This window comes from Archocentrus centrarchus, chromosome 12 (genome assembly GCF_007364275.1).
Source record: "Archocentrus centrarchus isolate MPI-CPG fArcCen1 chromosome 12, fArcCen1, whole genome shotgun sequence".
Classification (NCBI taxonomy): domain Eukaryota; kingdom Metazoa; phylum Chordata; class Actinopteri; order Cichliformes; family Cichlidae; genus Archocentrus; species Archocentrus centrarchus.
Genome location: NC_044357.1, coordinates 15,187,143 through 15,209,203, shown reverse-complemented (window position 1 = coordinate 15,209,203; position 22,061 = coordinate 15,187,143). Strand labels below are relative to the sequence as shown.

Below are 22,061 nucleotides of genomic sequence, written 5' to 3'. Positions count from 1 at the left end.
TTAGCTGCTGTGCATGCAATCCTTTCCTGGCTGCAGTGAAATCTTTACATATGGTTCTCAAGTTGAAGTGCATGAAGATTCAGGCCTGTAGCGCAACACTGGCAGCTGCTTCAGTTTTTCACTAGTACTAGACAGAATGCCAGGATATATCGGTGTATGGGTGTCTTTTGGCATATTGTTGCCACCTCTGATGGCTGTCGGCGCATTTGAATGTTCAGAAAAAGAAACACAAGCCTATTCCCAGTAGGGTGACACAACCAAGTGATGACGTACATCAAAAAATTGCAGCTTCAGGACAATCTTAATATACGGCTATCAGACTCCACAGAAGGTAAGGAGCCACGAAATGACATTGTCAACTCTAGAGTGGGGGTGTTGCAAAATGAAATCTCAGGCTGTGTTCTAAAAAATATTCCTGGGCGAAGAGTGGAGATCTCATAACTAGTAAAAGTAGTTCTGTTCCATCAGACTGGCCTGTTTTATGCTACACATGCAATGACCTAGGCCTTCTTCTTCTAATCAGTTTCCTTTCCTAGGAGACCTTGGGGAATACTGTTGGCCTACTAAGCTCAAGTGCAACATCGGAGAGAGCTTTTTGCATGCCTACATAGTTTTGCCTGTGGATATATCTGCAGTGGGACACTAGTCCTACTGCCACCACACTGAACACACATAGCAGCCCTACCACAATCACAGTGGCCTTCATTACAACATCACACAGCATTTCAGCACACAGAATGCCAGGACATCCTTCTGTGTCCAGGTTTCTACCCAGGAAGAGGCCCTGGGGGACACTGTTCTTAAATGTACTCCATATCCGCTCACCTTCTGGCAGAGAAATCCAAATCAGCACCAATAACAAGGTAGTAGATAAAGTAACAGTGGTAGAAGTATTTGGATCCATCAAGAAAAAATACTAATAAAACTACTAAATACTACTAAAGGTCCTGCTTTGAGAAATTTTATTGGAAATATTAGATGTAAAAGTACAGAATGAAAACAAAAACTGCCTCTCTGGTGCTTATTGATATCTGAACCAATTATGTATAAGCAGAACTTTACTGTCACAGTTACAGGAGCTGGAACTCACTCAATAACTGATAATAATTTTCTTTAAGGATTGGCATCATTTCCTTTTCATTCCTTTAAAGCTGCGACTAATACCCAGAGGCTATAATGAAATTGTCACAGAGTTTGTTTTGTTCAGTCAGTTTTAATTAATCACATCTGGAAGCTAAAAGTTTTAAATTCTTATTGTTCATATAAACTCTTTGGGCAATGATTTCTTACTTTATCAGGTCTTCTCATAACTCTGTATGTTTAAAGCTTACTTTTAAAAACATCTAGTAAGTAAACCTTTCAGATTAACATAGTGGAGTAATACATTCATTATTTCCCCATGACTTGTTGTGAAGCAACAAGTAAAATTGTGTTTGGAAGTGTAAATACTCAAATACAAGAATTGTAATTTTGTACTTAAGTAGCCTACAACACTTAGGGAAACCTACTGTGGGTCACTCAGGCTGGATAATAAGATAGGGTATCAAAGATGCTACTTATGAATGGTAATGCATGGATTGCAGTAAAGAGGAAATGCTGGGACAGAAAAGGTTTATGAATATAATTTCTATACATTCTTAAATGAGTTTAGATTTATTGTGTAGTGCTCTTGGTGAGCATTAAAATCCTTTACCTGAGTTAACAGACAATGAGAGTGCTGTCCACAAGTACAATAAACTCTGCAAAGTAGTCATCTAAGTAATAGTATATTTATTATCTACTATTCTGACAAAATGCATTTAATGCACTTGTTACAATCACTTATGATATATACTGGTGTTTATTTTCATTCTTTAAGGATTATCATAAACATATATTAAATACTTAGAGAGCATTATGATCATATACATCTATTATCCACATTAATATTTTCATGGAATGTATTTTGGTTTATGTGCCTTTAGTTGTAATGGTGTTTCGTGGCACTGTAGCTAAAAGGAGTAGATGGGGGATCATTAGGGATATATCAAATGCCAAGAAACTTTCAGGGCAAACTTGGTGCTCTGCTGACTTATTCAAAGGCAACGTGAGTTATGTAAACATTCTCTCTGTTAAATGAAGAATTCAGTGATGTTAATGTTGTGTTATGATGTTGATGGTTGTAAGCATTTGTGGTCATATTAAAAGATTTTATTTTCCTTTCACTGTCATATCTTAATTGCAATTGGCAATTTAAGAAAAGTTTGATTGTAATCACATTTTTGCTCTTTCCCCCCTCTGTTTACTCAGTTCTCTTATCATTTATTCGGTGCACTTCTTATGCATAAAATACTTAAAATGTATCCTTTTGTATTTCATTACTACACAAGGAAACAATATAGTGCCACCTCCTGGGTAAACTAATGCAAGAGCTGGAATGTAGTCCTGTTTACTGTCCAACCACTGGATGGCAGGCTTCTTACAGCATAGCACTGTGTGAGACACTCAACTAAAATGAATAATCTACATAATCTACATCTATACATCTCAAAAGGCTAGGTATTGCTGCGGTGTTTCCTACCTCCAGTTTTCCATGTATGCACAAACTGTAGAAGGCTGGGTAAATCCAAGAAAAAAGTCATAGTGCCAAATATAAATTTCTGCAGATGGAACTAACAATCATCTTGTGACCAAGGTGGTCTTCTTTGAAATGTGAAAATCTGAAGCACCAGTTTCAGGGACACCTTTCATTTTTACAATGCATGTACAACATTAAACCATCTATTAAGGCTTAAATGAAGGAAGTTTTTAGTTGGTGTGCTCTGCTGGCAGGCGACCAGTGGCAGCATAACCACTCTAGTGGGCCTCCAGGCAGACCTTTTTCAGCTTGTATTAAAATGGAAATGTAACCAAAAGTGTGACTTTGGTGAAGAATGAGTGAGGAAATTGTGACTTCAGTATTTCTTAAGAGGCAAAGGGATTCTTTCAGTTTTGGCCACCACCACCACCAACTAATCACAAGAAAGCGTGACATAAAAAACAAACAAACAAACAAACAAACAAAAAACAGATATCTTGTGTGTGTATATATATTAAAAACCTTTCTGCTGGATCACAATCACACATTCACATTGTTTATCATTTAAACGCCTTGAGCCAACTGTTGTGATTTGGCACTATATAAGTAAAATTGAACAGAACTGAATTGAATTCTTGAAATTTTATGCATATATATTGGCACACAAAGCAAGAACTATTTACTCACATGTCCCCTCAAGTGATGCATCTTATTTAATGAATGTATATTGACCAAATTCATCAAGGCAGACCATGCAGGACAAAAGAGTCAATTTCCCTAACTCACATTTTTAAAATTTCTCTTTTTTTAATTACATATAAGCTGCCTGTGAGATAAAATTATTAATTTTAAGTATGAAAACTAACGTAATAGCTTACTGTAAATAATAATTAAAACATTTAAAAAGCATTCTTATTGTTTGTGGACACTTTATAGGCTTTCTTTATATCCGTTTGTAATTAAATTATTCAGATCAATTCATTATCTTTCTCTGTTTTAGGTTATAACTACTCTTCAGGTGTCAACAACCACATTAAATCACAATGAAGCTCATAACATGTAAATATAAACACAGGTGGCTGTACCATGTGTACCACGCAGGGGTAATTGTGAAAAGTTTGCGTAAACCGCTCTAAAGGAGAAAAAACAGTAAATGTTGTTACCCCTACTGTACTCTTTTGGCATATTTATTTTCGATATACACTTTGAAAAGCAACTCAACAGCTTTAGCGATCTTTTTGGACAAATTTGAGTGTATAAAACTGAGGCTGGTCCCCGGACGACCGTGAAGAGTAGAACAATCCAGCAGGCAGACGGAGTGGACGACCCAAACACGTACTGGCAGCAGACAATTATCAAACAACGTCGGCCTGCCAGTTTTTAAACTAACAAACCATCTTCACCGGTAAACAATGTGACCAAGCAAGACGAAGACCTCGAGGAGGACTGTGAGAAACGCATGACAACCAACTTTGGTTGTTGAGAGAGGCGCACCATGGCATCTCAGCCGAGGTAGGCAGACACAGCCGACGCTAGCAGCTAGTAGCTGGGCGCTAGCTTCCCAGTCCGTCCCGTCGGAGTAAGTTAATTAGTTAGAGAAGGTCAGCCTGCTAAGTGACAGCACTCCGAAGGCTTTTCCAAGTGAGGGATTAGCTGGAAACTTTGTTAAAGTGTCAGAATGAATTGCTATTTTTTTTTTAATTTTTTGAGCGATTGATGCCAAACTAACAGCGGTGCAGCGTTTTTAGCTCGGTAAGCAGTTCGAGGAAGAGGTGGAATCAGCTGGAAGCTGCAGGCTGCTGTGAGTTTAAGCGATTGGTTTAACTTCGGGGCTTCTGTGTTTATACCAGCTGTTTGTTTCCAAACTGCAGTTTACACGTTTTTGTTTGGACAAAATGTAACATTAATAAGTCACGGATAACCAAATCTCAGCCGTCGTTTTTGTAAAACTTGAATTTAGTGTGAAAACAGCTGGAGTCGGAAGTACGGGGGCGTCTATATGGCTTTAAAAAGGGGGGAAAAAAAAAAAGTACACTGCTTTCATATCAAAGAGCCGGAACAAGGTGACTGCGAAGAAATGGGTCACCAACAGCATAACTTCAACTAATTTCCACTTATGGTTAAAGGGCAACTGAAGATTTTTATCAGGCAGGGAGTCTATTATAAATGTGCAGCCTAAAGCATACGGAAAACTTTCGGGGCAATTGCATACTATTGTTTCAAAATAAAAGTAGTATATTAAAGAGATGGTTGTTCATGCATTCACTTTCATGTGTGATCATTTACAGTCTCTTTGTGGCGTAAAGGAATGTGGGTTCAGGAAATACACCAGCATTTCTGGAAAGAACGATTGAATAATTTATTTGTTTGGGTTTTTATTTTTCAGCTAGTTCAGCCAGGAGAAGGTTGATTCCTTTGAAATATCTTTGCTCTGCTCCTGATTGGCACCTCAAGTTGTCTCTATGTACTGAGTCTCTTTTTGGAGCTCATTAATCACTAAAAAAGGGCAAACTAAAGTTGTTCAGTAGGGCTGCTACTACTCATTTTCTAGAATAACTGGTTTATTTATAAAAATAAATACCAGGGGTTAAAAAAAAGAGTTCCCTGCAGTGAAGGAATTCCTTGATTCTGTTAAACTGTTGGGGAAATCTTGCTGACTTATATTTTTCCACTCATTAACTTTAGAGAAAAGTGTCACTACAAATCAATATAAAGTTCTTCTGAGAGTTGAGTCACCTTTGATCAGATATTTCTGTCCTGGAAGGGACCCCAGGACAGATATTTCTGTCCTGGGGTCCCTTCCAGGAAAACAACCCCCATGCCTATGAAAATGATGTGACTGGCCTTAGGAGTCACAAATTGCAAAAACAATTATGATAGTCTGAATGGTTTTAATGGTGAGATTTGTCAGTGTCATCATCATATTGCTTGAGTTGTCTGACCAGCATAAAAAAAGGCCATAACATTTAATTTAAAATTATATAAATTATATATAAAATCACTTTTAGACAATACAGTATAAAACTGATAAACATGTCTGCTTTTTTTTTCTCCTGATAATTTTTCTGTCAAACAAATAATAAATTGCCAAATGTTTTCTGAGAAACATAAGCGCTTCAAAACCAAAACAATGTGGCTGGTCATATCATTGACTTTAAGCTATATTCAACAAGGTTTCAAAATCTAATTTTTACCTAAATACTACCTGTGGAAACATGACTTGCATATCTTGGCTATAGAGGTGGTTCTGCATTAACAATGGCTTCTTGAATTTGAGAGCATTTAGAAGTATGCCTGATATTTGGCAGGATAACTTGATAAAACTGAGTCATGTTCTAGGTGGGGTTGTTGTCTGTCTGGGTGCATCTGATTTGGGCACTCGGATTTTGTGGCAGCCATCTCACATTGTTTTGAGTTTGCGCCACCACTGGCACTCTGCAAGATTTTTCATTAAAGTGTTAACTGTTAGAAATACACCCTTTGGCTATTTCAGTGTCAGTACTGCTTTCTTGTGGGTAATTATACTGTTTTGTCTGACAGTCATCTAGTTTCTGATGTTTTGTCTAATATGAGTGGTATTTTTATGCTAGAGCTCTCTGATTCTCCTGCCTCCCAAACTGTCAAATGATTCATCCAGACTCCTCAAAGTAGTTGGCATTGGCCCATAGGGTGTTTTTAATATTGGGTTAATCATTGTAACTAATGTGGAAGTTATTAGAATTTGTCAGTTGGTTTTACTTATTCTGAAGACCATTTCAACCATGTCTCATCAATAATTAAACCTCAGATATTGTTTTCTACTGATTTATTTATTTATTTTCTCCCTCCTCCCCCTTCATCCATTTTTGGTGTCCTTGGCCAGTGCCAGTCTTTGGCACTGTCACCTTTTAGTGTCCAAACCTGCTGGCTGGCTGGGATTGTTCTGTGTGGAGTTTGCATATTGTGCTTTTTGTGTGTGGGTGTGTGTGTGTGTTGTCTCCACCTCCCCAAAACCTAAGTTAGATAAGCAGATAAGAAAATGGATGAAAGAATATTTTAAAATATTGGTGGGGAAGAATGTTATTAATGGTAATATTTAGTGTGAATGTGCTATCAGTACAAATCTGTTGTCTTTGATTGTATGTACTATTTCTGTATGCCTTTTTTTTTTTTTTTTTTTTTTTTTTTAATAACTTTCTGTAAGCATCATCATTACCATGTACAAATGTCAGAAAACAGCTTTAATGATTGTTTGAGCACCTAGTGTGTAATTTTAATACAGATCAGCTGTATTGTTTACCCCTTAGTGTTTTTGAGGAGGAGCGTGTGACTGCTTTGTACTTTCTGAGGAGTTTGGCCTTATGCATTTGGCTTGGTCCCAAATTTTTTGCTGCTCCACTTGTTGCCATGGAGGCATTCCACTGGGGCTGCTGTCAGTGAGGATGATCAACACTGTTTGGGAAGAAAACAGAAATTTCAAATGTAGATTAATTGCTCAGTTCACAAGAGTATCTCAAAAGTATTAAGCATGCATTGATTACATGGAAATACACTGCTTTTCTACAGTGTAATTTACTATTGTAAACATGCTTTCTGCCATTTGCAGAAGATCAGGACTGTTAGATGTAATCATCTGTTTGATTTCTGAAGGGCTGCATGTCATCTTTGGGGACTAGAAAGAACAGATGTGAATGTTTTGGTGAATCCTCAGGGCACCTGCGAGTCCAATTACAAATGTCTGTCGATATGACGGATGCCACTTTATAATTAGACCTTGCTGCTCTGTCCCTGGAGTAAAGAAGTCTATGATATGATGACATGGATTTGTAGTCACTAAATTTGAGGGTGTTTTCAACCAAACCCAGTTTGAGTAATAATATCAGAAAATTTAAAGCAAATAGAGGTTGCATTACAGTCTCACTGAGTCATTTAGTGGTTAACCATGTTGCCATAGTTTGGTGAGTTTTCCATTTTAATATTTATGGCAGCCATCTGTCATTGTCTGGCTATTTGGTATGCTGTTAATAGTATACTTGTAAAAGCAGTGTTCATTTAACATCTGTCTTACTTTGTAATCTTCTTTAGTGTGGAGAGAGGAGATGGAGAGAGGCACCTTCTTCGCTTCCGAGCATGGCAACAGAGGAACCAAGAAGCCAGCCAAACCCAAGAACTTAAGCCTGAAAATGTGCCCCTTTTTGGGGAGCCATACAAGGTAAAATGTGTCCCTGGAAGAGCTTTTATTCTTGTGATCATGGATAACAAGGTTTTTTTTTTTTTGGTTTTTTGTTTTGTGCTTAGGCTGTGTTAGTGCTTACTCTCTTCTTACAATAAATTTTAGAGAGCGTAATCAGCCAGGACTTGGTGCCTGAGTGTTCTTGTGTTTGCTAAAAATGTGCTGTCACACTCAGCAGTGTGCTGCATTATGTTTGGTCGTGTCCAGTTCACAAACAAACAGATATTTGGTTCAGCGTAGTTATGTTTGAAAGAGGTTTTATAAGGCAAGATATCAATTATTATAATGTTGTTTTTTTTTTTTTTTTTTTTTTTGCAGACAAACAAAGGAGATGAGCTTTCCAATCGAATCCAGAGGATGCTGGGCAGTTATGAAGATGTGGATACTCCCTCCCCCTTTTCCATTGATGCAATACCAATTCCCACTTATGCAGCCTTCTCACAGTCAGATCAGGGTCTGTTAAACACAGATAAATCAACCAAACCTCCATTTCAAAACCAGGCCCCATCCATGTCCACCCAAAGCCAGAAGGAGCCTTCTAGTAATACCTCTCAACCCATGAGGATATCTGCTACTACCACTTCGCCGACTCAGCATGGACATACATCCACTTTCTCTAAGCCACCTTTAAACCACAGTCAGGGCAGTCAGCTCAACCACTCAGCACATCAACAACAGAAGAAGGGTGAAGTCTTCCCAGACCTCAGGGACTGTGCCAGTCTTTATCACGAAATGTCTGCTCAGTCTGATGTTAAGCCACTACCTTTCCTACATTCCAGTGACCATAACCACATGGACACAGACACCAAGAACATTGTGGATAGACATCAAGGGTCCACAGATCATGCCTCTGAGTCTTCCAGCAGTGGAGATGTTTCCACATTGAAAATTAAGCAGTCCCCTAAGGATGCATCTCTGCCTCAGGCTAGCAAGACTAATGCATTACCCTCCCAGACCTTTCCTCCCCTCTTGTCGTCTAAGCCGCCCAACGTAGTCATGACCCAGAAGCCAACAGCATATGTGCGGCCCATGGACGGTCAGGACCAGTTGGTCACAGAGTCACCTGAACTAAAGCCTTCACCAGAACCATATGCACCACTGCCAGAGTTGATGAGCAAGACTGACCTGGGTAAAACAAAGAAAATGCCACCATTTTTGGAGGTGAGTTAATTTTATTAGATATTAGAACTTTGCGACTGTGAAATATGCAATTGATTTTTAGAGAAGGAAGTAATTACCAAGTACAATGATTTATTTTGATGAAATATGTTTATATAGCACCTACCTAAGCATGGTTGCTGACCAGGTCCATTCCTTTATGGCCACAATGTAACCATCATCTGATGGCTGCTTCCAGTAAGATAATGCACCATGTCACAAGGCTCAGAACATCTCAAACTGGTTTCTTGAACATGACTGTTTCACTGTACTCAAATGACCTCCCCAGTCACTAGATCTCAATCCGATAGAGCAATAGAGCCAGGAGGACGTTAGCTCAGGATAGATACCACTAGTTCCTGGCTGCAACTTCGTATTCATCATCAGGTGGAAATGTTGCAAGAAAGTATTCCTTTAGTAGAAATAGCAATAACTGGTATAACATTCTAATACCATTTCAAGTTTAGCTGCTGCCACTTGAAGTGTTTCTTTCTGTCAAGATTGTGACATTAAACCCACAACAGTCAAGAGCTGAAGAGAAGTATGCTTCTGAAAGACTTTCAAAAAGCAAACAACATTAATCTGCAAGTCTGTGTTAATAATTTGCATTATTGCAAATACAGGCCTGTTTGAATTAGGGTTGGTGTCTCCACAGTTTGTGATGTTTCTGCTTGATTGTTCAGGAACTTGTGCTTTTTGAAAATTTGGCAGTTGAACTCTATTCATCTGTTCTCACACACAGACACATGCACACCCAACCCCTGCACCTGCAGTGCGCTGCACCTCCCCCTTACCCTTTTGCAGCAGCAAATCGGTGCCGAATAGGCTGCTGTTTTTCTGCTGGGACAAATCCAGTGCAAAATAGCTATGCAGTGACTCACTGCCGTTTCTCATCTGCCACCTCATCTACATAAGGCTGTATAGATATCCTATTAGCTGTTCTCTTTTTATAAACAAAATCAGTAAAACAATAATTATTTCAAGATATACATTATTTATTACAAGAGTTTGGACATTCCTGAAAACAGTACAGCATCTTAGAAGTTTACTGTATAAATATTTCATAATGTCTTTTGAGAATGTACTCATGTCTTCCTCAGGTGGAGTGTGTGTGTGTGTGTGTGAGTGTGTGTGATAGAGAGAGAGTGTGACCTCAGCTGTCTCTGATAATTTCACCCCTAGGCTCAGCTGAACAATAAATGAGCTTTGTCACCAACTTGCATAACTGCTCTGGGGGCCCATTCAGTCTGACCTTATCTCAAACACTGTGCATTCAGAAGGAAAAACTGAGCGAGACGCCTGAAAACAAACAGAAATGTAGCCCGTGGACTCATTTGCACGTAGTATTTATCTAATGTTATGTAGTTGCCTGATACAGAGTATTGCCTCACTTGTTGGCTGTTATTGATTTTGAATGTTTTATCAGAAGCACACAACTCAACACATTATGCAGTCAGATGTCATTCTCCTCCCTTTAACTGCAGAAGTTTTTCTGTATTTAGCACATGGCTGACAGTGGATTTCTCTCATTATAGCAATAATCATTTTTATTTTGAAAACTGCACAAATCTTCAGTTCACATGCTCGGTTTTTCAGATAAGGGACAGGCCATGCATTATAGCTGGTTCTTGGCTTAAAAACTTTGGTGTAAGCAGTGTGAGATGTAGAAGACAGATCTGATCTTCATCTTGTTTAAAATAAAGCTCTTTTTGTGCTTTCAGAAATTAGTAACTATTATGTTTTCTTGTTTAGACAAAGACAGATGAAGCTCAGTGTGTGGAGGACATCTTAAGGGTAAGAATACCTGATTGCTTTCTTATTTGCAATTCAAAGGCAAAAGATGAAATGTGTTTAAAATGCATGCTTTAGAGGGGCAGTTTGACAGGGGTAACCTTACTGACAACTGGGACTCCAGTGGGAGTGTAACGGTATGTACTACACATACAATGAACATCATACCTTGTTTCTGTCTATAGGAAATGGCTCACGCTTGGCCTCCTCTTCTAACAGCTATACGCACACCGAGCACAGATGAACCTTCCAAGTCCCCTTTTGTAGCCAAGGTGAGTGAGTTTAAAGGGTGACAATTGTGGACGTCTATCCGGATTTGTATGTTTATTTGCGTGCCTATATAAGTCCAGGGTTCTTGGTTGCCTTAGTATTTACTCCTTGCCATCAACATGCAGAGTCCAGTCATTGTAGGAGAGGACAGGAAAAAAAGTCCCAAATCCTATAATATGCTATCAAGTATTTTGTAAATTTTCTATATCTAGCAGGTTTCAATGAAGTCCAGATTGGCCAAATCGAGTTATTCTCTTTAAATTTATAGCCGCCTCAGTAAAAATTCCCCTTAACTTTTGCCAACTTAACATTAAGTACTGTGGTGTGACGGAGTCCCACACTGGCAATGAGTCTCTGCAGCTGTGCAGTGGCCTTAGACACTAGGAGATAACTGAGACATTACTTTTATGCTTCCCCAAGGACAGATATTTTTTGACTCCATTAGTTTCAGCTGCATGTCATCTTCTCGGTTATACAAGTCAAGTGAGTATTATTTGTGTACACCAGTATCGCCAATTACAGTTTAGTAAAGAAAATAAATGGCTGAGTTTTGATGTGATGATAGGTACAGAAAAGCTCAACATCACATGAGTTGCCATGATGTAAGAAAAGCAGATTTAAAGGGAGAAGGATTATCATGTCTAGCTTTTGCCTCCAAAAGCAGAAAAAATTTTTTTTAAAAACTGTAATATATGTATTTGTTGTTAAAGTAGTTATCAGTGTAAATGTAGCTAAAAATATGCAGATACAGATCAAGTACAAGTATGACCTGAATTAACGTCAGCATGTCCTTTTTTTTTTTTTTTCTTTTCTTTTCTGTCTTTACAGGAAGCAAAGCATGCCTCTTCATGTCCAGGACAGAGTGAGTAAAGCAAAGAAACATTCAATCGTGGATCAAGCAACATTAGTCTTCTATATTATCTGATATCTTGCAAAATCAGCAGTGAATGCTAACCAGGGTTAGTCTGTTATGTCTGTGGCTGATGATGGCAGCAGGCAGCTTGATCATGTGATCTATACAATCATGTTCCTAAAGCTATTCCTGAGTAGGCTCCTGCCTGGGGAGAGTACAATTGCTATGCGTGTATACACCTGGTTTGCACCCATGTTTGGATGGGTGGTGCATGTCAGTGCATAATCCTTGAATAGCAGGAACAGCAGTTTCCCAGGACATGATCAGTATCATTCACACAACCTTTCTGTGTTTTTTATTGTGATCTTCATTTAGCTAGATGTATTGGTTAAATGCCACCAACTTTTAGGTGAAGCTGGCAATGGAAGTTAGCTGCAGTTAGACACTCAGCTGTGCCTGGCAAGTACATTTCAGAAAATGTCGGATAGGGGGGCACGTTTTTTTTTTTTTTTTTTTTTTTTTTTTTTTTTGTTTGGTTGTTTTTTTTTGTTTTAAACCAACACAAGTTAAACGTACACACAACACAAGCATTCAAATCCAGAGTGCTATGGGACGGCCCAGGTCTTTTAATATTTTTGGCCACAAATTCCTGTCTTTACCAGTAATTGTCAGTTCAAAGTTCACAAAAACCTAAACCTAATACTTTATATTCAGTGATACAATCTGTTTGACATTGGCTAATCTGTGCTTGACAAAAAGGGTTGCATCTAGTGGTTATAGAATTTGTTTACATTTAGAGTATGTTTGGTTGACAAATCCACTTTGGACCTCTGTTTGTTTGTTTTTTTTGTTTGACTAATTCTTGTTTACTTTTTCCAGAAAACCATGAGTCCTCTCCTCCTGAGTCATCCCATCTCAGCCAACAGATGTCCTCATCGTAAGTGCCTTGGCTTTTCAAATGGACAGTTTTTGTCATTATTTCAAAATAACAGGCATTCAATTCTATTCTATATGACGAACAGCTGAAATATGAATTTCCAGCCAGAGAACCATGCTAAACCTAAAAGTGAATCACTGGTTTGTGCAGTTTATGAAATATTTTTTTCTTCTTTACATTAAAAAGTTTTTAAAGGGTGCTTTACCAGCTACTCAGACAAACACAAGGTTGACTGGTATCAACACAGCTGCAACGTAAAGATCATTTTATTCCAGTATGAAGTAATCATGTTCTATTTAACTGATTTATTCACTGTCTATCATATCAAGAAATGGTGTAAAACTTTAACTTGCCACATTCCACAGCAATGCGTTCACGTATCTCTTTAATTTAAAACCCAAATATGAGATCGCACCAGTTAAACTGTTGACAAGAACTAGCTGGCGTACACACATCACCCCTATTCTTGCTTCCTTTCACTGGCTTTCAGTGAAAAACTTTTTAAATTTTATTAATAAAGCCATACATGGACAGGCTCCTGCATATGTAGCAGAGCTACTGAGACGCCTCTAAAGTTCTGATCATATAGAAAGTCATTTCTATATGGTAGCTTTTCTTTAATGAATGGAAAGGTTGTGTGTTTGACAGAAACAGAAAACTATTCTTGAAAAAGACTTAAAACAGTTGGCAAAGGATTGGTCTATCAAAATGATAAATGATTAATTTTAACATCTAATTGAGTAATTCACACTCTGACATAGCTTGGAAAAAAAAACCCCAGCAGTTATCAGACTGTAAAGTAAGAACTTCTTCCATCAGTTTCTTCCTAGCCCGTATTTGCCAGATGTATTATCTGTGCTAGAAGAAACCTGGAAATGTTCCTCACAATTTATAATAATAATCATCATCATAATCATAATAATCAAAATAATAATATTTCAGTAAATATTGAAACAGTGTTTTGTGTGTCTTTGCAACAGTTCATTTGAAGCAGCACATTCCAGTGGGGTAGAGTCTATGAGCCCAAGTGAATCGGAGAGTAGCTCAGGATCAGAGTCGGAGAGTGAAAGCTCCACTGCAGAGCCACCTCAACCCCCAGTTGGCAGCTCAGTTAAAACTGAAGTAATTGTTCTCCTTATATGTTGATGAACCGAATATGTTACTCACTTTCTGTTCCTCATTTTCTAAAGTCATTCTGTTTGTTTGTAGGTTGATGCTCCAGCAGTGAGCCATGAAGATTGGCAGTTGGGCAACTGGATCAGGTCCAGCCAACAAAACTCTGGCAGTGAAATTCAAGGCGCATCACTTGTTTCTGAGAGCACCTCTCATAAAGAACTACAGCCCACTCAAAGCTTCAGACACTCCAGTGTGCAGGTGGTGGACCCTGCTGGGGAGTCTAAACCTCAGCTTTCTTCTCACCAAAGAGAGTTCACAGACACCTCTGCCATTCCTCAGCAAAGCAGTGAAAGCCCTCAGGACACCTGTCAGCAAAGTAGCCAAAAATCTCTTTCTGCTGATGTGAACAGCTGTAGCAGCTCAAAGAAATCCTCAAAATCAGTGAGTGGAGGTTGTCCAACCCGCACTGATGCAGCAATCAGCGTGAAATGTGAGGAAGTGGCAACTGCTCAAACAATAGACCCGTGTTTCACAGACAGACCCAAGGTAAAGACGAAAGCAGGACACTGCAAAAAAAGAAAGGGCAGCAGTAACAGTAAAAGAGACATTAAAAGGACTAAACTTGGTTCACAGCATTTCCTTAACTCTTGCCCCACCCAAAGCCCGGTTGATCCTGACCAGCAGTCTCCTGCCCCATCAGTCAGCATCGGTTGTAGCAAACCTGACGTAGAGACAATCAGCCAGAGGGGCACCAAGATGCCTCACAAAACGACCCACAAGCACTTAGAGAAGCCTGGGCATACTACCAAGGCTTCTCGAGACCTCCAGACTTCCAGATCCCTGCTGGTGAAGATAGATCTAAATCTGCTCTTAAGAGTGCCCCAGACCTCTGGCATTCACCAAGGGATTCCCAGCACTGCAAAACGATCAGCACAGGTCACAGATCGAGACGAAGTAGGCGGTGATGCTTCTGCAACACGCAACCACACCAAAACCAGCAGAAAGAGTAAACCCCAAAATGTGAGAAGCATGAGGTTTGAGGCTGTTCTAGTAAGCACACATGTGCACAGGGAAAGCTGTTTTTAAATCTTGATTTGTCTGTCCTCTTCTAGGCTGAGGTAAACAACAAAGTTCTTCCCAGGAAGAAAGAGAAGCTGGAAAACAAGAATCCCTCATCAACTAATGTTTCTGTGAAACTAAAGTAGGTACCCTAAATCAGTCAGATCTTTATCATTTATCTGCGTTAAACTGTATACACGTAACCATTTCAGTCTGATCACACGTGCTCACTGATCTTGTCACCTGCAGAAGTTCAAGTAATTCAGCAGAGGCCCAGCAGCGGAAGAAGGCCAAGAAAGTTTGTCAGCACCCTGAACCAGCTAAAGATTCTGCTAAAAAGTCAAAGCTTCACAAAATCCAGGAGAAAACACAAGAATCCAGTAAGAAGACAGAAAAGGGTAAGGAGTCTCATAAGCACAAGAAGAACAATGGAAAACACACCGAGCAGCCTCAATCTGAAAAGGTAATTACCCAAGAATCTAACTCACCTAACTTAACTTAAAGCCTTTCTTATCCTTTGACTGGTTTTGCAAGTGATTAAGTGATTTGTAAATGGCTTAAACATAATTACATAAATACTTAGTTAGTAAGCAGTTAGTAAGCAGAATCACTCAAATTCTTACCAAAAATTTTCCCTGCAATCCTAGCATAAGCCCCCGAAGAGCAGCCTGGCGGTAACATCTTTACAGCCCCCCAGTGAAGCTTCGACTAACAGGTCCTTGCTGAAATTTGAAGAGAGGTAAGATTCCTTATTTGTTCTGAATGATGTAATGTGAGGTAATATCTATTGCTCCTCTCACACTGGCACTTTATTTTACAGACAGTATCCAGTAAAGCATTATATAAAAGAGGCAAAAAGACTGAAGCATAAAGCAGATGCAGAAGTAGGTTTTCTTATGTTTAATTGATTTTATAAAATCTTACGCAGTCTACAGAGTGATAAAGTTAACTTTTTTTTTTTTTTTTTTTTCCCCCTCTGTAGTCAGATAAGCTCAGTAAAGCTTTCAACTACCTTGATGCAGCCATGTTCTTCGTTGAGAGTGGCATTGCCATGGAAAAAGATCCACAGACTTTTTCGTCTTCCTATACAATGTTTGCAGAGACTGTGGAACTCCTCAAGTAAGAAACCACGTGTATCAGAGCTTGTTTGGACTATTGCTGCTTTTGTTGGTATATTGGCAAAGCTACAGACTCCAGCTTTTAAATATATTTTACAGTTCAGCTAAAATTATGACAAAGCTCATTCTAAAGTGTTAACATTTTAACTAGAGCCTGTTCCATATAGGAATAAAACTGATACAAATATTTGAAAATCTGATATTCCAATGTCAGATTTTTTTATTTTTTATTTATTTATTTTTTAAACTTTTAACGCCAGGCGATCGCCACTGAAGCGCCGGTTACTTGCCCTTTCTAGTGGCGAACAGCTGGTTAAGATATAGCGTATAACTTAACTCCATGAACGGTTGTCTTATTGGAAAAATTCAAATGGTTCCTGAAAGCTCAGAAATTGCACTTCACAGCCATAGAGGGGTTTTATGGTATTTGTTGCCAGAAGTCCACGAACGGCAGCACTTTGGAAGTACGCTGTGTCGCGTTCTACAGTGGCTTGCAAAAGAATTCATACCCCTTGAACTTTTCCATATTTTGTCACATTACAACCACAAACAAATATATTTCACTGGAATTTAATGTGAAAGATCAACACAAAGCGGTATACAATTGTGAAATGGAAAGAAAATTATACATGATTTATACATGGAGAGCCTTATAGAATGCATTGTTGAGTACTGTAACAATTGCTTAGAATAATCCAATGGCTTAGTAGTGAAGGCAGAGTCATGCCTGTAAATCACATCACACATTCAACTTTCCAGCAAAACACAAACAGATCAGTTTTATTTCTGTGCAAGAAGCCAAGCTTTCGTCACAGTGTCTTAACATGTCTGCATGATATATATATTTTGGCTCTATGACTGAGTTTGAATCATGACTTAGACTTCTGCAATTTCTAATTTCACAGGTTTGTGCTGAAACTTAAAAACTCAGTGGACCTTTCTGCTCCACCCCCAGAAAAGGACTTGGTAGCTTTATGGTAAGGTTTAAATGATGCTTAATCTGCTGTTTCTCCATTCATTATAATGTCTGCTAACCTGTTAAGGTTTGCCTTGGTGCCTCCTCATGTAACATTAGATCAGGATGTTGGAAACTGATTGACATGTACTAGTATCATAAATGATTTCCACATGTCTAAATATGTTTATCAAAAAAGGGGTAAACTAATAAAATTAATAGAATAGATAAGATTTGCTATACCTCCATTTATTTATTTATTTATTTTTTTTGTAACAAGTCACGTGACTTACGAGTAACATTTATGTTCTGTAGTTTGAAGTGCCAGTCTCTCCTGCAAATGGCCATGTTTCGACACAAACACAAAACTGCACTAAAGTATTCAAAGACCCTCACTGAACACTTCAATGTAAGTATTGTTTTTTTTTTGTTGTTGTTTTTAATTTACTGTTTCATGCCAATTTATTACTTGTAGAAAATTGCACTGATATATCAGTACAGGAGTCGGTCAGTATTTTGCTGATTTAAATTTTTCTTGCAGAGCTCTGCTCAGCCAACACACAATCCTCCAACATCCAGGTAAAGTCATTTTCTTTCTCTGTTGCATTAAATATTTGAGTATAATGCTCTCAGCTGTGTAAAGCACATCATAGAAGATGTACTTTTATTTATTATCATTATTATAATTTAGTTTTTAACTTTTCTCCTTCAGAGTCCCAGACAACCTGTCCACCAACCTGCCATCTCCAGCCACTGCCTCCAACACTTCAGGTCCTGGCTCCAACCACAGTGCCAGCGGGTTGGTTGTGGGGCCTGTTGGCAGCACTGTGGCAGTTCCTCAGGCCATTGAACAAATGGCTTTCACCTATGTCAACATCACGTCATTATTTTTGAGCGCTCATGATATTTGGGACCAGGCGGAAGAGTTGGCACGCAAAAGCAGCGGTAAGAACAAATGGAAAAGAGACCAAAGGTTAAAACGGCCTGGAAAGCAAAGGGGATGATTCTAGTGTGGAGGGAGTAAAAAGCTTTTCTGGTTGAGCTTTTCTAAATGTGTCAGTTAAACTACACAGGAAACTTGAGTCACCTGAGCAACAAGAAATGGCCTTGAGTCCATTTTTTTTTTTTTTTTTTTTTTTTTTTTCCTTTTTTATTTATTTATTCATTTTAATTAATTTTTGTTTTAAAAAGGGAGGCTTAGATGGTAAATAATGAATGTAACTCGTTACTTCAACTATACCAAACTTTCATTCTACATATCAAACACCTGAAGCCAGTGATGATGATGATGATATAAATTAAATTATTATTACTGTTACAGGAAGGTCCATGAAACTGCTGGAAGTAAGCACCAGGTTCTTAATATTAATAAGATGAGATGCGATGTGACTAGTGGGGCAGGATTTTATTGATCTTTAGTCACTATGATTTTTTTTTTTTTTTTAACTTGAATAGGTCAAACTGTGTCTGAATTATTTGGCTTTAGTAATAATGCAAAGAGTCACTTATATGACATGAAATGATTAAGCTTTTGATTTAAAAACTCCACTAGGTTTACAAGAAATCGTTTATCACAATCACAACCCACAGAACATTATTACCACAGGCAAAAGACACAAATGTCACAGCATCACTGATGGGCATATTTGCATGTGTTTCAGGTATGTTGGCAGAGCTGGACACTATTATGGGCCCATTAAGCCTGTCTTCAAGTATGAGCTCTATGGTCCGCTACACAAGACAAGGTGTCTACTGGCTGAGGCTGGACAGCCAAAAGGTATGACACTGAATGCCTGTGAACCCTTCAAGCTATCTTTCACTGCCTTAACTTCAGTTGATCCCAACCTCAGCTTACCCTCAGGCTTGTGCCAGACTGGCATGGACATTGACTAATCTCATCAACAATAAAGCTGTCATCTCATTATTATTGTACAGGCTACATTTTTCCCATGAAGAGGACATCACATGCCTCTTGTTCTTCTCTCTGTCTTCCTGGCAATTAAAAAAACATGGATGTATGGTATAATCCACACCTTCAGATGATGTCACAAAATGCTTTTCAAATTGGGGCTTAACTACATTTGTAATGAAAGAGTATCAAATATTTGTGAAACATGAATTTGCTCTGTGGTTCTATTTGCCTGATAACATGGCTGTGGTGGTAATACTCACACAGATACTTTTTTTTTTTTTTTTTTTTTATTAAATGCTGATCATACCAACCTATGTTTGACGTCAGGAAAACATGGCACTTCAATGGTATTTTAGAGTCATACCTATGCAGCTTTTGCCAGTATTTTTAATTTCTCTGTTTCAATCTGAAAGATTAATTTAGTCTTTCAGATCAGGTATTTTTTGCTACTCATTTACAGTAATGATCGTGACAAATCAGATTTTCATATGGCACAGGGCTGAAGGGAGTTCTTAAAACATTTGTACTTGGGACCTGGTTTAGTCTTGACAATAGCAAGTAGATCAGAACTGGGATTTTTTTTTTTCCCTTTGGGGAGGGGGGCGGCAGCTAAATATAATGAAGTGCCAGATGGTTATATTAAATCATCATTTAATTCATTTTAAATACTGACTTGGAATCTGTGTTTTCAGTTGTTTCAAATTGGCATCGTCAGGTTGACGGCACTCTGGTTACATAAAGGCAGGCTTCAGGTGCAATAAGAATAAATTATGAGCATGTGCCATAATCACAATCAGATAAATGAAGGCAGGTTTGGGTCACAGTTGATGTATGAATAAAGGTGAGAGGCAAAGTTGGGAAAGATTTTATTTCAGAGGGGATGTATTTGCATTTTCAGACTGTGTGAAAGAAGCCGCTGTCTGTCAGGTGCTGATGTTGATTTCAAGGCATAAACATTTCATCTTCATGTCTTACCTTTTTTGCGCCTGTTAGGACTGCTGTTTTTTTTTTGTTTTGTTTTTTTGTTTTGTTTTGTTTGTGAATGATGATTGGAAGTGTCTGACTGGTGAATTATGTTTTTTTTTCATTTTGAATAATGGTGAAGTTGGTACAGGATCTTGAACGAAGTGATCTGGCTACAGTACTGTTGCTTGTAATGCCTAGTTTTTTAAGACCAAAGCGGACTTCATTTTATTCCTGTCATTATGTTAAAGAAGATTGCACTTGTGCCCTCCTCCTCATGTAAAGAATACAGTACGAGCATCAAATAAAACATGCTCACACTGAAAGAGTTTCTGGTCACTGTAATCAGTCCTCCTGTTCATTCTGGCTGTGAAAAGGTCCAAAAAATCCACAGTGCTCCTTCTTTAACCAAAATCCTGCTTTGTGTCTCTACAGACAAACTTTATTTACACCTGGTCACCACTGACAACCAAGTATGACAATGCATTCTCTTGCAACCTGATCTCATCTCAGTATGTACATTTGAGGTGCAGCTGGCCAAACATGGTACATCCCCCAGGTCAAAGAAAGCAGTGCGGCTGCATGCTCCACAATGCGATGATTATGCCTCTGCTAATGTGTAAAGCTTTTGTTGAGCTTGCTTAAGAGAACAGGAAGGTAGACTTGGGTGACTTGGCTGAAATCTGCCAGTGCAAGCATGACCATCTCCAAATATGGTCTGCTTCAGTGGACACTTCACTGTTTTAACTTGTATTTTTCCCAAGCTTCTCTGATGCAGGTCAAATGTAAGCACAGGTCATTGTATCTGCTTCCTGAGATGCAACAGTACCCACAAAGGGAATTTTGAACAAAAAAAAAAGATGACCGTGAAGGATCAGTTTACAAAAGATTTTTATGTAGAATGAGGACTGTGGATTTTGTCCCTCTTTATTTGAATCACTTTATGAACAGAAGGAAACATTTCAGTATCCAGTAATCCTTTCCATGTATGCAAAATGTGAACCTATCCTTTAACCAAAGGCGTGTCTTCAAACAAATCCTTCTGTAAACAACAAAAGAGGTCTTTCCTTGTCTGTAATGGTGAATGTAGTGGTTAAACTAGAGCAAGATTGTTGTAGACGTTAACTAAGGTGACTCTACTGTAGTGTTCCCTCAAGGTAAGCTGGATCTCTGTGTTCCCCACTTTTTGTTTTTTGTTTTTTTAACTTAATTAGTGGGAGTAGAATAAATGGCCAAACTATAGCTTACTGAAAAATACAGTTTTGAGTATTTTGTACTTAATTTCAGCACATTATTGTGCAGAAAGACGGTTTCCAAGACCAGCAGAACTGTGCTAGTCATTATTGTTTACTCTGCTTGACTCAAAGCAATACAATTTTTAATTTCTACTTGGGGGCAGAAATAATCGGTATGTAATTAGTGAAGCAGAAGAAGAAACTTTGGTTTAGACTAGTGCCATATGTGCCACTGGATTTTGAAAGTTTCACTTTTTAAATTGGTTGATGTTTCAGTGCAGTTGCATGATTTAAATAAGGGCTTAAAAAAATTCAAAGTGTTTCTAATTTTATTTTCTCATAAATAAATAATAAGTAAGGAGTGTGTACACTGGTGCCATGGAATGTGGGATTATTTTTATGTACAGATCCTCAGCGGTTTCTTAGCTTGGATGCCTACATGAAGGGAAACTGCAAAATTTGTCATTCAACATTTATAAATTGTGCAACTTTATCAGTTTTCTGAATTCCTGAGTTCTCGTCCTTTCTCATCTGTGGCTTTATTCTCATTATTTTTGGATATTGGTGCTTCATTTATGAACTCCTCTGCAATATAATTATTTACTGGAAAAAAAATGTTTGTTTTTTTTGTTTTGTTTTTTTTTGTTTGTTTTTTGTGTGTTTTTTCTTTTTTGTTTTTTGAAGGATGTGTGTCTTTAATTTTGTAAAATATGTTTAAAAATAATTGCGGTGTACAGACATGAATAAACACTGGAAATGAAAATACTGTTTACTTTTATTTAAAAAAAAAAAAAAAAAAAATTGACATTTGGCTTTGTAAGTTGCAAAACAGCAACTGGACATATGTCACTATATTATTATTGCTGCATTTGAAAAATAATGCAAGGGAAAAGTGTTATCTGACTACATTTTAATGTTAGTGTAT

General features: G+C 38.1%; 1 protein-coding gene across 1 annotated transcript; it reads left to right on the top strand.

Annotated features, from left to right (window-relative positions):
* The first annotated feature begins 3,883 nt into the window (after positions 1 to 3,883).
* aff1 (AF4/FMR2 family, member 1) lies at positions 3,884 to 21,899 on the top strand. The gene is made up of 19 exons (XM_030743392.1): positions 3,884 to 4,069; positions 7,622 to 7,748; positions 8,088 to 8,930; positions 10,680 to 10,721; positions 10,904 to 10,990; positions 11,817 to 11,850; positions 12,721 to 12,778; positions 13,759 to 13,900; positions 13,988 to 14,914; positions 15,007 to 15,095; positions 15,203 to 15,416; positions 15,601 to 15,692; positions 15,774 to 15,837; positions 15,936 to 16,072; positions 16,977 to 17,048; positions 17,342 to 17,435; positions 17,568 to 17,605; positions 17,739 to 17,971; positions 18,688 to 21,899. Exons 1-19 carry the CDS (start codon positions 4,053 to 4,055, stop codon positions 18,807 to 18,809), a joined length of 3,432 nt encoding a protein of 1,143 aa, XP_030599252.1. The 5' UTR covers positions 3,884 to 4,052; the 3' UTR covers positions 18,810 to 21,899.
* The last annotated feature ends 162 nt before the right edge of the window (positions 21,900 to 22,061 follow it).